Genomic DNA, 17,068 nt, shown 5'->3' on the forward strand with positions numbered 1-17,068 from the left:
GTGGAGTGTAAACCGTACTTCTATCGGCCAGATAAGGCCCATCTGGTGAAGGCATCCCGGCCCTTCGAGCGCCTCAGCATCGATTTCAAAGGGCCCCTCGCCTCCACTGACCACAACGCATATTTTCTCAATGTCGTTGACGAGTACTCCCGCTTCCCCTTTGCAATCCCTTGCCCCGACATGACCGCGGCCATTGTCATTAAGGCCCTGCATAGTATCTTCACCCTGTTCGGTTTCCCACTTACGTCCGCAGTGACCGGGGCTCCCCGTTTATGAGCGACGAACTGCGTCAGTACCTGCTCGGCAAGGGCATCGCTTCGAGCAGGACAACAGTTACAACCCCCAGGGAAACGGACAGGTGGAGAGGGAGAACGTGACGGTATGGAAGGCCGTCCTTCTGGCCCTACGGTCTAAGAGTCTTCCAGTTTCCCGCTGGCAGGAGGTCCTCCCCGACGCGCTCCACTCAATTAGGTAACTCCTTTGCACGGCCACAAACGAAACCCCTCATGACCGCCTATTTGTTTTCCCTAGGAAATCCACCTCCGGGGTCTCACTTCCGTCCTGGCTGACGACACCGGTGCCTGTACTCCTCCGAAAACACGTGAGGAGCCATAAGTCCAACTTCCTGGTCGAAAGGGTCCAGCTCCTTCACGCCAAACCCCAGTATGCCAACATGGCGCACCACGACGGCCGACAAGATACAGTCTCCCTCCGGGACCTGGCACCCGCAAGTTCCCCTACGATCATCACCTACCCCCCCCCCCCGCCTTACACTGAACAGTGCCTCTGCCCCTGCGTGGCTTACACCCCCCCTCCTACACTCCCTCCCCCCATCGCTGACCTACACGGATGAAGCTCCAGAAGACACGCTCCCGGAGTCAACACCTGTGCCCGAAGCGACGAGTTCAACACCCGTGCCCGCAGCCGAACCAGAGCTCAGGCGATCGCAGCGCATGATCAAGGCGCCGGACAGACTCAACCTGTGAGCCACTTCACCCCCGCTGGACTTCAATTTTTTTAACAGGGGGTGAATGTGGTGAATGTATTATGGCAACTATTCACCACTGTATTACGTTACATTACATTGTACTATGTTGATGCCCTTGTGGGCTCCACCGATGGACCATTGTATTACAATACATTGCATTGTATCATGTTGGTGCCCTTGTGGGCTCTGCCCCTGGCTCCGCCCCCTCAGAGGAGGTACATAGATCTGCTGCCCTGCAGGCGGCTCTCAGTGCAGAGCAGTCGCAGGCATGCACAGTTCTAGCTGATTAAAACCATTGTTCACTTCAACTCTCCATCGTGTGTGAATTGATGGTAGCATCAGGGTGGTGGTGTGGAGGTGGTGGGGTGCTGGGGTAGGGGTGGTGTGGGGCAGGTGGGATGCTGGGGTTGGGGTGGTGTGGGGGTGGTGGGGGTGGATGTGCAATGGTGTGGGGTTGGATTGGCACTGCCTGGTGCATGGGGTGTGCCAGGGTACTGCCCTACCCTTTCCCCCACCACTCGGGGGGCTCCAATCACTTCCGAGACCCCCAGCGTGGCCATCATGCTTGGTCTCCACTTGAGGAGAACAGTACTAATCAGCACTCGGTTGCGGCCTCGGCAGTGCGCCAGGAGAATGCAGCGTTCAATTGACAACGCATATTTGAATGAGCCTAATGGTTCACTTAAATATGAATATCTGAATCACACCCAGCGAGTGATTGAAAATCAGGAATATTGTAAAAGGATACTGGTAGCACATCCTCAATATTTCTCTGCTTGTCCAGAGGTTGGATGTCATAAAGCAGACAGCTTTTGTATTCAACTGCTCAACAACTGATGCACTCGGGGATTCAGGTAAAATATTGTTTTGATTGCCGATGGATCGTCTTTTTTTAAAATTTAGAGTACCCAATTCATTTTTTCCACTTAAGGGGCAATTTAGCGTGTTCAGCCCACCTATTTGCACATCTTTGGGTTGTGGGGGAGAAACCCACGCAAACATGGGGAGAATGTGCAAACTCCACAAGGACAGTGACCCAGACCTGGGATTGAACCTGGGACCTCAGCGCCGTGAGACAGCAGTGCTACCACTGCGCCACCCTGCTTCCCCTGCCGATGGATATTCTGAACTTGATGTTAGCTGTGGCATTGTTAAAAATCCACCTGTCTTGTACATCCTGAACGTGGGAAGATATAATTTTTGAAGAGAGATGTCCAGACCCTTATCATATCCGGGTAGTTATAACTGGCATTCAAATCATTTAACCGGCTCTCTGGGAAAAGTTAATGATGTGGATTCTCCGTCCTGGAGTCTAAGTGTTCCCGTCAGCGGAGAATTGGGACTGGTCTCCCCTGGTGCTAGTACTGGGGCCCAGGTGCAAGGCTCACTCGTTAGCCATGCAAATCTATGCATGGTGGAAAACTCACTGGATTGCATTGGAATCCCGGTGTCGCGCTGCCATTTTTTCCGGATGGCCAATCCTGAGGTCTGATGGTAGTCCCTCCTCACCCCTACAACGCTAATCCTGCCTCTCCCCCCCCCCCCCAACAAGAAATAACGGGTCACCCCCCAGCCCCCCACAGCACACACACATGAGGGTGACCCGAGCCAAGTGGTTTCACTTCCTTTTTTTCACAGCAGTAACTACTTATTTGATTTTGATATGGTGGGAACTGTCAATCATAGCAAGAGTGTTTATAAATATTGTGGTTAGCATCAAAGCAGGGTAATGGAGATGCATTCAAGCGTGAAGGAAAAGATAAATTGTCCAACAAACACTGTCAATCACTGTCTCGTGAAATGTATTGTTGTGAGAAATTGAATGGAAGAATTGTGTTTCAAAGGCTGTCAGGGGCTTTGAAGCCCTTTCATAGGTACTTAGCTTTCAAGGAAGCCTCTGACACTTGTAACAGCTGCTGCTTTAAAGACTTTTGTCTCAGGCACCAGATATTAGGAAAGGGTAAGTGGAAATGCAGTGATTTTTCAGTGTACTCCCAGGACTGCTCTTCAGTTTTTAGGCAGGTGTGCCTGATAGGAGGTCTGATTGGGGATCTGATGGGTATGACTGATGGGTGGTTGACCGATGGGGGGTGTGAAGGGTTGGGGCTGGGTGGAGGGGCCCAACCCCCAGGATCCTTGGGAGATTCCCTCCCCTCTGCAGTGGCAGAAGGGCAATTCATCGGTGCCCGGGCCCCCTTGAGACCCCTTGGGCTCCATCACACTAGGGATGTTCTTGGCTGACCCAGCACCAAAGCCCACCTGGTGGAGTTCCCGATGAGGGTTTCAAGAGCACTATATTGTGGTAGGGAGGGGAGACCCTTGTTTCACGCCATTAATTGCATGCACATACACGCTTTACTATAATTTACATATTTGTGCGGGCGGGTATCGCGCTGCCGCTGCTGGCAGGGGTTTGGAGCAGAGCAACCTGTAAAACCCGTCTTTCAGGAGGCGTTTCATTCTCCGCCCGAACGGGGAATCCCAATACCGGCGTCGGGCGATGGAGAATCCACCCCAATATCTCGTGATAGTCACGTTCCTTGGGGAAAAGTCCACTTTTTCAGACCCAATGATGGGATTCTCCGGTCTGCCAGCCGTATTTACCGGCGCAGTGCACCCCCGCCGGCAGTGGGATTCTCCATTCCCGCAGCCAGCCAATAGTGTTTCCCATTGTGGCCACCCCATGCCACCGGGAAACCCGCAGGCGTGGGTATGTTGCCGGAAGACCGGAGGATCCTGCCGACGGATAATTACGCGAAATGTGTCATTGCGAAGTTGCTGCCTTGAACTCAGGTGTGGGTGATTGTTGAGTGAATGCTCACGAACTGGGCTAGTCTATCTTTGGGGCTAGAGTTATAATCCATTTCATCTCCTGATGTCATCTTTGCCTATGAAGAGGGAGGAAAATATGGGAAGGAGACATAAGCACATTCTGGGCTAAAAAGAGCACTAGCGTTTCCTATCCTCTCTCTTTGTTGGTATGCTGTACATGGCACAGGAAAAAAACGAGAAAATATACTGGGCAGATTTTCCTGACAACTCTAACCATGCCACTGCAGAGGTCCAGCATTGCTGCTGGTTCCTGCACTGAGCCATTAACCTTCTTGCAGGCCAATCTCTAGCAATGGCCAGCAACAGTAGGAAAAGAAGAGGATTTTTAGAAGCTGTGTTGCAAAGACTAGGGATCTTCAGGGAAAGACCTGTAAATGACATGCAAATAATATATTGTTTCTACTGTGCGTATTTGGATTAATTCACTCGTCAATTTGCACAGCTTAAGATACAAATTCAGCTCTTCGCTTGTGTGCCCTATATTGCACCAGCCACATTACTCAGGCTAACAGAAACAATAAATGATCAGGTCACATTGTGACATTTCAGGAAACCGATGCCAGTGATCTGGTTTGCTTTTGCATCAAAATGCTCTCCAACTGTGCCCTGCATTTACCTGGACGTTTGCAGAGATGCTCCATTATCCAATTATCTGCAGAGTCACATTTGGTAAAACACTTACGTTGGATAGCTAGCATTTTAACATTGAAAAATAGGGCTTGTGAATTGTGCTGAAGTAATTTAATGGTGTAATTGAAATTGTGCAGGAAAACTCCAGAGATTGAGACAACCACCAACACTTGATGCAATAACCTAAGAACAGGCGGAGCAGTGAAAACAGCTTGTGCAAAATTGATGGAAATATAGAATTAAAATTCCTACAGTGCAGAAGGAGACCATTCAGTCCATCGAGTCTGCACCGAACCTCTGAAAGAGCACCTTACCTAGGCCCACTCACCCGCCCTATCCCTGTAGCCACACCTAACCTGCACATCTTTGGAGCGTGGGAAGAAACCTGAACACCCAGAGGAAACCCACACCGTCACAGGGAGGACTTGCAAACTCCACACAGTCACCCAAGGCTGGAATTGAACATGGTTCCCTGGCACTGTGAGGCAGCAGTGCTAACCACTGTGCTACCGTGCCGCTAAAAACATATTTTTCCAAGCAAGGTTTTTAAAAAATAATTTATTTGTTCATGGGATGCGGGCATCACTTGCTTGCCCAACCCTAATTGCCCCAGAGAAGGTGGTAGTGAGCAACTTAGATACATGGAATTATAGAATACCTACCATGCGGAAGTAGGCTATTCAGCCCATCGAGTCCACACCGATCCTCCGAATGAGCATCCCATCTAGGCCTAGATGCCTGCCTTATACCAGTAACCCTACCTAACCTTTGGACACTAAGGGAAAATTTAGAATGGCTTTTGCTTTGGAGATGGTGGACGGGCTTTGGGAGTCAGGAGGTGAGTTACTCTCTGCAGAATTTCAATCTCTGCTCCGCTGTTATAGCCACAGTAAGCATGTGGCTGGTCCATTTCAATTTCTGGTCAATAGTAACCCCCAAGATATTGATAATAGGCGATTCAGTGAAGGTAATGCTATTGAGTGTCAAGGAGCAATGGTTAGATTCTCTCTTGTTGCGGATGGTCATTGACTAATACTTGTGTGGCAAGAATGTTACTTGTCATTTGTCAGCGCAAGCTTAAATGTTGTCCATGTCCTTACTGTATATGGACATGGATTACATTATCTGAGGAGATGAGATTGGTGCTGGACATTTTGCAAGAATCAGTGAACATCCTCATTTCTGACCCTATGATGATGGAGTAGCTGAAGTCGATTGGACCTGGACACTACCATCAGGAACTCCTGCAGTGATGTCCTGGGACTGAGATGATTGTCCTCCACCAAGCTCAACCATCTATCTTATTTTGTGCCAGGTTTGTCTCTAACCAGTGGAGATTTTTCCATCTGATTCCCATTGACTCCAGATTTGCTACTTCTTGATATCACATAGCGTGAAGCGAATTAGCTGAACACTGGTATCTGTGAAGCTGGGGACCTCAGGAGGAGGTCGAGATGAATCATCCACTCTGGCTGAAGATGATTGTAAATCCTTCAGCCTTGTCATTTGAACTGATGTGCTGGGCACCCCCATCATTAAGGACAGGAATATTTGTGGAGACTCTTCCTCCTGTTGCTTGTTTGAGTCTTCACCATCCATGACTGAATGTGGCACGACTGCAGAGCTTAGTTCTGATCTAAGATCTTTTATCATAGAATTTACAGTGCAGAAAGAGGCCATTCGGCCCATCGAGTCTGCACCAGCTCTTGGAAAGAGCACCCTACCCAAGGTCAACACCTCCACCCTATCCCCATAACCCAGTAACGCCATCCAACACTAAGGGCAATTTTGGACACTATGGGCAATTTATCATGGCCAATCCACCTAACCTGCACATCTTTGGACTGTGGGAGGAAATCGGAGCACCCGGAGGAAACCCACGCACACACGGGGAGGATGTGCAGACTCCGCACATACAGTGACCCAAGCCGGAATCGAACCTGGGACCCTGGAGCTGTGAAGCAATTGTGCTATCCACAATGCTACCGTGCTGCCCTTAGGTCTAGGGTGTGGGATTGCCAAGCTCTGTCTAATGCATGATGCTTCCACTGTTTGGTTTGAAAGTAGTCCTGTGTTGACGCTTCACGAGGTTGACATCTCATTTGCTCCTGGCATGCCCTCCTGCACTCTTCATTGAACCAGGGTTGATCCCGTGGCTTGGTGGTAATGGCAGAGTGGGGGATATGCCAAGACACAAGGTTACAGATTATGGTTGAGTACAATTCTGTTGCAGCTGATGGTCCACAGCGCCTCATGATTGCTATGAGGGTCCTTCCTGTTGATTCCCTTATTTCCACATTTTTTATTTTTGCCGTTATCATTTTGACCCATGGATGATTAGTGGACATGTATCTTTCAGTCACGCAGAGGAAGTGGAAGTGCACGGTAGCATAGTGTTTAGCACAGTTGCTTCACTACTCCAGGGTCCCAGGTTCGATTCCCGGCATGGTTCACTGTCTGTGCGGAGTCTGCACGTTCTCCTCGTGCGTGCGTGGGTTTCCTCCGGGTGCTCCAGTTTCCTCCCACAGTCCAAAGATGTGCAGGTTAGGTGGATTGGCCATTCTAAATTGCCCTTAGTGTCCAAAAAGTTTGGGTTGGGTTATGGGGATAAAGGGGATAGGGTGGGCTGAAGTAGAGTGCTCTTTCCAAGGGCCGGTGCAGGCTCGATGGGTTGAATGGCCTCCCACCGCACTGTACATTCTAGGAAATTCCATGGAAGTGAGGTCCTGGACACTCAGAGAAGAAGCTGCTCTCGCTCCCTCTTGTTGTCTCCAGAAATGCTGTAGGCTGCTGTACTTCTGAACCTGCAGAGACCTGAATGAATCTGCAGTGAAAATCATTACAGACTGGAAAGCAAAATCTTTAAATTGAAAGCCTGGATTGAAGGAAGGTGCGTTAGAAGATAACCATCTGGAACAAAGACTCTTATCCTTTTTACTTTTATCATTTGTTTACACCCCTCATTTCCCCCCTGCATTTGTTGGTCTTGTGTGTGTGTACAGGGAGGGGTGAGTTAAAGTGGGGGGGGGGGGGTGTTAGAAATCCGATAATAGTTAACCTGTTGTATTTGTTGCATATTTAATTATAGTTATTATTATTAAAATTAATTATGTTTAACTATACAAACCTGGTGACTGTAGTTATTTGGCAGCCAAGGGCCAAGGACTTCGATGTTCTTCTCAGAACGATTTATTAACTTCAATTGTGTTGCGAGTCCGGGTCAAGTGTGGCTGGAATTGACCATGCACTAGCCCAGGGAGTCGTGATATTGCCCTATTTAGAGTTTCTAGATTGGTTCAAAACCTATCCCATTTAGCATGGTGGTAGTGCCGCACTGAGGTGGGTATCCTCAGTGTATAATCCTAGAATTTACAGTGCAGAAGGAGGCCATTCAGCCCATCGAGTCTGCACCGGCCCTTACAAAGAGCACCCTACTGAAGCCCACGTATCTACCCTATCCCTGTAGCCCAATAACCCCCACTTAACGATTTTTGGACACTAAGGGCAATTTAGCATGGCCAATCCACCTAACCTGCACATCTTTGGACTGTGGGAGGAAACCGGAGCACCTGGAGGAAACCCACGCAGACACAGGGAGAACGTGCAAACTCCGCACAGACAGTGACCCTACCGGGAATCGAACCTGGGACCCTGGAGCTGTGAAGCAACTGTGCTAACCACTATGCTACCGTGCTGTCCACGATAAGGGGGATTTCATCTTCACAGAGACTGGGCGGCGGTTATGGATAGTTGCATCAGCGACAGGTAGATTAGTGAGTACGTTGTCAAGTAGATTTTTCCCTCTTGTTTGTTTTCTCACCATCTCTTAGACCCAGTCTAGCTGTAACTCCTTTGGGACTCAGCCAACCCAGTCTGTGGTCGTGCTACCGAGCCACTCTTCACGATGGACATTGAAATCCCTGATCCAGAGTAAATTCTTTGCCCTTGCCACCCTCAGTACGTCTTCCAACTGATGTTCAACATGGTGGAGTATTGATTCATCAGTTCAGGACATTGTCTGTAAGATGTGATGCTGTGAGTATGGGTGTGTTAGGCAGTAGCTGAGGGCATTTGAGAGTAAACCACATTGCTGTGTGTGAAGAATCATATGTAGCCCAGACCAGGTATGGAACGGCAGATCTCCTTCTCCAAAGGGGCATTAGCAAACCAGATGGGTTTTACAACAATCGATTTATGGTCACCATTACTGAGACTAGTTTTGAATTCCAGATTTATTCATTGAATTTAAACTCCACCAGCTGCATGCTGGGGTTTGAACCCATCTGTATTAGAGGCTGGATCTCTGGACGATTAGTCCAATGACATCACCACTTCGCCACCGCCTCTCAAGGGTCACTTTATGAAAAGTCTAATTCCAATGACATTGACTTGTTATTCAACACTGCTTTGTGTTTGATATGTAGGAGTGTATAAGCTTATGATTGTTCCTTTTAATTACAAGTCGACAGAGGTGATCTTTTGAGTTATCACTCATGTCTATATTCTGCCTTGCTGACCTTTCATGTGATGATTAGTGGTCTTGCACACAAACATAGTTTGATTTGATTTGATTTGATTTATTGTCACATGTACCGAAGTACAGTGAAAAGTATTTTTCTGAACCAAGGGAATGTACACAGTACGTACATAGTGGACAAAAAAGCTTAATCGACAGAGTACATAGACAAATGGTACATCGACAAACAGTGATTGGTTACGGAGCAGAACAAGGGGCCAAACAAAGCAAATACATGAGCAAAAACAGCATAGGGCGTCGTGAATAGTTTTCTTACAATGAACAAATCAGTCCGAGGGGGAGTCCTTGAGGAGTCTAGTAGCTGTGGGGAAGAAGCTGCTACTATGTCTGGATGTGCAAGTCTTCAGACTTCTGCACCTTCTGCCTGATGGAAGGGTCTGATAGAAGGCAAAGCCTGGGTGGGAGGGGCCTCTGATAATGCTGTCTGCCTTCCTGAGGCAGCAGGAGGTGTATACAGAATCAATGTGAGGGTGGAAAGCTTGTGTGATGAAATGAATGGAAATGAAATGAAATGAAATGAAAATTGCTTATTGCCACCAGTAGGCTTCAATGAAGTTACTGTGAAAAGCCCCTAGTCGCCACATTCCGGCGCCTGTTCGGGGAGGCTGGTACGGGAATTGAACTATGCTGCTGGCCTGCCTTAAAAACCAGCGATTTAGCCCAGTGAGCTAAACCAACCCCTGCGTTGGGCTGAGTTCACCACACTCTGCAGTTTCTTGCGTTCTTCGGCTGCCATACCAAGCTGTGATGCAGCTGGATAGGATGCTCTCTATCGCACATCTGTTGAAGTTTGTGAGAGGCGATGCAGACGTGCTGAATTTCTTTAGCTTCCGTAGGAAGTAGAAACGTTGTTCAACTTTCTTGACTGTTGCATCAATGTGAGTGGACCAGGACAGACTGTTGGTGATGGTGACCCCAGGGACTTAAAGCTATCGACCATCTCCACTTTGGATCCATTGGGTGAGAAATGCAGTATGTTGAGAGAATAGTGGGAAAATTAGATGAACATCACAAACAGGGTGGCTTTGCATTCAGATGAGGATGAATGTCAGTGGTGGTTGATCAGAAGGAGGTGTGAAGAGGTGGCTACATAGAGAGGGATAGATAGGTGTAATATACAAGGTAAATTGGTACACATAGAACATACAGTGCAGAAGGAGGCCATTCGGCCCATCGAGTCCGCACCGACCCACTCAAGTCCCCACCTCCACCCCATCCCCATAACCCAATAACCCCTCCTAACCTTTTTGGTCACTAAGGGCAATTTATCATGGCCAATCCACCTAACCTGCACGTCTTTGGACTGTGGGAGGAAACCGGAGCACCCGGAGGAAACCCACGCACACACGGGGAGAACGTGCAGACTCCGCACAGACAGTGACCCAGCAGGGAATCGAACCTGGGACCCTGGCGCTGTGAAGCCACAGTGCTATCCACTTGTGCTACCGTGCTGTCCATGAGGAATGATGTGTGGGAGTAGATGAAAAGGTAGAGTGAGGGAGGCTGGTGTTAGGCACAGATCAGACTTAACTTGAATGTGCTCGGCCAATTACCTTTCCTGCCCTGATTAGGTCATTGAGCCTCTTCTGGCAATGAATCCAGGAGTGTGGCACTGCTATGTCTAACCTCAACCGTGGCTTTGGATTTGGCCTTCTTGATGTCTGAGGCAGGCCTCCTTCTCCCATTGACTGGCAACAAAATTCCCCCACAGTCGTCTATCAAGCGAGCATTTATTGCCCATCCCTAATTGCCCTTGGGAAGGTAGTGATGAGCTGCCATCAATGAAGCCAATTTGGTGCTTCCTTGCAATGTTGTGAGTCCATTGCTGCAGATTACACCTCTTTTTGAACATCTGCACAATGCCTCAAGTCTCATTCGGACATGAGACCTTGAAATAGTTGAGCTGAAATAGATCAATGCGGCTTGTCATCACCTGGAAGTCAGACGCAAAATATAGTGGCTGCGTTAAAAAGCCACCGGAAAACATGCTTCTGAAACTCCCAAGTTCTTCATGGGCTGGCAGCAGGTCAAAAAGTTATAATTTAGCCCAATGTCAGTGGAGTTTTAGTCAAAATTGTGTTTTCAGGTCTTTGGAGTAGAGCTTGAACGCAGAACACTCTGCCTGAGATAAGGTTATCACTGAGCCATGGCGGGCACACAGGATTAAGGAGGTCATTAATGTGGACTGGTGTTATTGTGAAGCAATGATTGCTGAAAACATTGCTCAGTTGGAAGCAACTCCAGCAATGAAGGATATAAATACACAGAACAGAAATAAATAGTGCTCTAGACAATGCCTTCTCCCCGAGGGAGACTTTATATCCTATTACTGAGCAATGTAGCTCACATGAAGTGTGACAGGAACAAGAATGAATATCGCTGTTTCTGTGCTGGCCAAGGAAACAATATTTCAGAATCATCTTGTAATGCCAGTGTTGGAGGTTGCGAATCAGAGGCTGAGAATTAATGGGGGCAATGGAGTCCCACCCACAAGATGGAGAGCCGGTGGGAGCCCCCAATCACTTAGATGATGGAGGCTCGAACACATTGAGTGCCCAGCAGGTCAACAAACATTTAAATGGCCATAAATGGGCCTTCTCTAGGATTTAGGTTCCTGGGGGATTGGGGGAGTGTGGTAAACCACTGTTGCACCTCTATCAGGTGCTGTATGGTAGTACCTGTACTACAGGTATGTTGGTAGACCCTGCCTGCTGGCTCCGCCCAGTAGGCAGAGTGTAAATATGTGTGTCCTCCATGCAGCAGCCATTTCGCCAGCTGCTGTGGGAGGCCACACATCTTAGAGCAATAAAGCCTCAGTTGTACCCTACTCAAGTCTTTGTGCAATTGATCGTGCATCAGGGAGGAATCGCTTTTCTGAGAGCTGCTGATGTATTGGAGAGGTGACCTCTACCTCAGGATTAGCAGAAGGCAGTAGATGGAAAAACTGTATGTGGTAGTTCATTCATGCCCTAGTTAACATCTACAGAGCCCCCAGGATAGTCCTGCTACTCTATGCAGCATATTCCAATTAGATTACACCAGACTGGCTTGCCATGTTGCAACTCAGAACCTGAGGCCTAAGCTGCATATGGTTGGGATGGCATTCAATTATTTACGCCAGGTGCCAGATCAGGTTGCTGTGCCTCATAACTTCAAATCTGAAATGTAGATGACATAATCCATCCGGCGTACTCTGATTGGATTTCATGTGACAATCCAATTATTGTTATGTGACTAAAAATCTTAAGCTACCACAAAGATTGGGGTGGGGTGAGGGAGGGATGTTGTTGGATGTACCACTGTAGGGACTCTTATTTTTCTCTTCTGATAAGAATTAGTAGTGGGGTTGGTGGGAGCTGTCAAATTGCTATTCTATGTAACCCTTTGTTACCTGGAACATTTCTTCTGTAGAAATATCTCGACCACCCCTAGAATCTGTAGACAGATCTTCACCCGCCATTTCAACTTCAATGCTTTTTCCTTCAATAGTATTTTCGAATCTCGGGCCCCAAGTTGTAGACTGTTCTTGAGTCGGGGGAATTACAATATATACATATTTACACCACCATATAATATATATATACCATCGTCAGATGTCTGTTACTTGGACTTGGGCCAATTTCAACCAGGATGTTTTTGTAAGGGGTGGGTAGGAGGTCACCTGACTCTAAACGGCTGCAGACTGTAAGAGGGTCTCTTACCTGGGTTCTGCCGATCCGTTGCCCGATGCCTCGGTGTGGTGTACAGTTTCTTCCTTCTAGCACTCCTGGCTGGCTCGCCAAATTGTGGGGACTCTTATTTTTCTCTTTTTATAAGCAACTTTATTGCTAATTACTCACTAGTATACACTTGAATAAGAACTGAATAAAACTTAGAAACAAAATATCAAGCAATACATAAAAAGGTCAAGCACATTGCAGTGAACATAAGCACAAAGGAAATCACTTAAATACAAACAGAAAGATAGAGGATTCAAGAATTCAGGAACAAAGGACCTCGGCCACAAAGTTCTATTTTTAAGGGAATTCTTATCTCTGGTTTAACCCCTCATTTACATTCATTGACTTCTAATTCTCAGCTGAGATCTCCTGGTTTGTTCAAATGTATGTCTGTTACCTAGAGGATAACTTGTTAATCAAACATTAGACATTGCTTAAGATTGACTGGTGCCTATCAAAACTAGCTTAGTGTTTGCATGCACAGCCTTAGGAAAAATACTGGCTATGTTTTCTCACACTTTGTCATGCTTCACAGCTTGGTTGTGACCAAGCTAAAATTGATTAGTTGATTGCACAGACAACAATCTGCTCTCAGTACTGAATACAATGGAATACAATGGTTAATTTATTATATGAGAAAATGACTGGGTTCCCACAGTCAAGGCACTTTTAATATTTTACTTGTTAGTTATATGCATTCAACTAGCCCTTGTATGAATAAAACTATTATCAACCACTTACTTCAGTGAAATGGCCAGAGCCCCCAGAGAATGTGTACCAGGTCACATAATTCCATTTAGTTTGAGAAAAATCATGGATATTTTAATGGAAAATGAGGCCCAGGGGGTCGGTGAAAGTAAAGAAGGAATCAGAAAGAAACCAATCAAAACAATTTAAATTTAAGCCCAATTAACTCTTTTTTTGATTGCATTTTTCCTGCTCCAGGCTTATTCGTCTGGTCTGCTGCCCTCTTTACATATCTTTGAATAACTTGTAGTGATTGATTATTGCATTGTCAATACTGCCTCCTTACATTTAACTTTAGAGTTTGCATGGGCCCAGAAATGTGTATCAATGAGACCTAGGGCTGGATTTGTCGGCTGCACCCGCTGCAACACACCACAGACGGGGACCATGTAAAGGTCCGTTGACCTCGGGCAGGAATCTCTGGTCAGCGGGCAGGCATGACCGAAGAATCCCGTCCACAGTGTCCTTTTGGAAAGTTACTGTGGAAAACATAAAATTGTGACATGAGAGTCTGCATTCAACAGCAAAATAGTGTCCAAAATCAATCCTGAGAGATTTTGGAGTTTAGTCACGCTGATCATCAGAAATGTCTATTCAGTGGACGCACTTCTTTGAGGTCATGTCCAGGGATGTGGGGGTGAGAGTGGAGCCTTGCCCGCCAGTGGCAGTCTTTGGGGTGTCAGAACAGCCAGAGCTCTTCATGACAAGAGGGGCGGATGCCCTAGCCTATGCCTCCCTGATCGCCTGCCGGAGATGCCTGCTTGGCTGGCAACTGGCAGCACCACTGAAGGCTGCAAACTAGCTATCCAACCTGACAGAATTTCTCAAGCTGGAGAAAATAAAATACGCCATTAGAGGATCGGAGGAAGGCTTCCACAAAACATGGAGGCTATTCACCAACTTGTTCCAAGACCTGTTTGTAACCAGCAGCAAATAATGTAGGGGGTGGGGAAGGGTTGGCACCAGAACAGATCACAAAATAAGGAGGGGAAAGGAAGAGGCGGGAGCGAGAGAGCAGAAAGTTGCGGGAGGGTGTAGGACAGGAGGGGAGACACCAAGGGAAACGTGGGCCACATAGAAGGAGAGAACCGGAATGGACAAAGAGCGATAAGCGAAAAATAACCACAGCGGCGAGCACGCCGAGCGGACACCCCCCCTCCCTCTCCAGCAGCGTTTAGTGCCAGGAGACAACCAAGTTGTGCGTGTCATTGGGCAGCACGGTAGCATTGTGGATAGCACAATTGCTTCACAGCTCCAGGGTCCCAGGTTCGAATCCGGCTTGGGTCATTGTCTGTGCGGAGTCTGCACATCCTCCCCGTGTGTGCGTGGGTTTCCTCCGGGTGCTCCGGTTTCCTCCCACAGTCTAAAGCTGTGCAGGTTAGGTGGATTGGCCATGCTAAATTGCCCTTAGTGTCCAAAATTGCCCTTAGTGTTGGGTGGGGTTACTGGGTTATGGGGATAGGGTGGAGGTGTTGACCTTGGGTAGGGTGCTCTTTCCAAGAGCCGGTGCAGACCCGATGGACCGGGGGGGGGGGCTGGGGCAAGGCCACACAGTGGTAATGGTTGACCACTGGGGGCTCCCAATCAGGGACCCCCATAACTATATAAAAGCTCCCTCTCAGGGGAATATAGCCAGCAATCGGCTATATTCGTGGGCAAACCCCAGGCTCCTGGCTGGCCCAGCAGGCACTCAGCTACCTTTTTTCTTTTGTATCTCTCTGGACTTTCTTTTGGTCTTAATAAAATCATACTGTAAGATAAGTTTTATGTGTCGAGACGATACAGTCTATGTGTGAAAATTGAAACTGCAGCTTTTGTTGTAATTTATGTTGATACATGTGTTGGTTTCGCCTTATTCTGTAATTTTTGATATAAAATGTTAAAAGTCCAATAAAAATGTAAAAACAAAAGGAATGTCCATTCAGGAGTGTGAGCTGGAATATTCATCTCAATTATGGTGGAGGTTCAAAGTTAAGCTCTGTGCAAAAACTGGGGTGATACTTTATGAGCAGGATGTAGCTTAGAGCAGGATAATGTTCCTATAAAATCTCAGTAAAGTATTCTGAGAGTGAGAGAGACTCAGGCATTGTGCGTGTCATGAGTTGGAGAGGAAAGTTACAGCAAGGTCATCCCGACTATGTGATTGGACATTTATGAGCAATGTCCAGGCTAACAAATAAGGACAGAAGAGGACAAGCACACTAATCCATGGGTGTACAAAGCAGTGCACTGTGCTTTGAGGCACTTGTGGCCACACTGAGTCTGCCCCATACAGCCAGGCCAACAGGGTAGACTTTGTATCCCTCACTTTCATCAATCATTTCTCAACATATAAAAGTAGATCGCAGGAAAAAAACCTGCTGGTTCATCAGGCCTGCCCTATACTACATTTCTCCTAATACAACCTTTTCAGGTCATCGCTCAGTCATCTTTTTTATAGAGAAAGGAACCTCAGCTTGTTCAATCTGATAGGTGCGGTTCTTAAATATTAATACACTGTTATTCCAAATCCCATCAAGCGAGCTGTGTATAAATGTATCTTTGTTGAGGATGTGGGAAGAAAGCAGAGGCACCATAGGGTTTAGGAGAATTTTATCAGCTGATATGTAGACAGGTACATCTAGTCGTGGTTGATAATTAGCACCGAGCCTCTGGCTCTTTCGTGTTTGTTTCAATTCATCATGATGTGGGTAGATTTTCTGGCAGTTGGTTCAAGAACTGTAACCCAAATTTTCCAAGCAGTGTGATCATCACACAGGCATGAACCCATTTTGAAAAATAATGGGTTTATCAGAGAATCGATGTTGGTAGTGGGAAAATCAAAGACAGCATTTCTTGCAAGTTGCCAGTTAACCAGGGAACAGTTTCTAGAATTATTTTCACAAACTGAACGTATGAATGTGTCTTTTGCTGTTTCTAATGTGCAAATGTGGGAATTTGTATCCAGCATCACTTCATACACTGTGCTGAGTACAACAATGAAGCTCCACAGGTCCTCCAATTCAAAGTAAAGACTGATGCAAAGACATTTGAGCCTTTTTCAGATCATAGCATGGGGGCACCTTTGAGGAGCAGAGTGTTGCAATTCAGCATTCATCCCTTTTATCGATCCTACAATCACAAGAGTTCCTGGGCAAAATTAAATGATTGAAAATTGCGAAAGTTTTAATTTTTTCTCTGAAATTTGACCCTGATCGCTTGCCAATTTCCCCAAGGTAACTCGAATTCGTAACCTTGTTACATTTTATAGGAAATGAATATATTAAAAGGAAACTCAGCATGGAGCAGTATCAGATGAATATTGTACCATTGAAATGTGACCCGAATAAGGATTTTGTTTGAAACGTTAATGTTCGTTTGTTTCTGCTTGCAGCTGATATACCTGCCACCACCCTGGGGAGACTGCCAAGCCTCAGCTGTCAACACTGATTTCTTCCCAAGCTACAGCATCACAGCTTGCAGGATTGACTGCGAAACAAGGTACCTAGTGGAGAACTGCAACTGTCGGATGGTGCACATGCCAGGTGAGCAAAGAAAGCCCGAGCTCTAGTAAAGAGTAATTACAGAGCTATTGGGGAATTTGAAATCATCCTGTGCTATAAAAATGAATGCATC

The 17,068-nt window shown here is 47.0% G+C and overlaps 1 protein-coding gene across 1 annotated transcript in view; it reads left to right on the forward strand.

The window, feature by feature from the left end:
- LOC140398438 (acid-sensing ion channel 2-like) overlaps window positions 1-17,068 on the forward strand; it is a 661,780-nt gene that overhangs the window by 519,768 nt on the left and 124,944 nt on the right. The window contains exon 4 of the mRNA XM_072487125.1: window positions 16,827-16,977. Within this exon, the coding sequence (XP_072343226.1) occupies window positions 16,827-16,977 (151 nt within the window). The remainder of the gene's footprint in view (window positions 1-16,826; window positions 16,978-17,068) is intronic.

The sequence above is a fragment of the Scyliorhinus torazame genome, chromosome 21, assembly GCF_047496885.1.
Source record: "Scyliorhinus torazame isolate Kashiwa2021f chromosome 21, sScyTor2.1, whole genome shotgun sequence".
Classification (NCBI taxonomy): domain Eukaryota; kingdom Metazoa; phylum Chordata; class Chondrichthyes; order Carcharhiniformes; family Scyliorhinidae; genus Scyliorhinus; species Scyliorhinus torazame.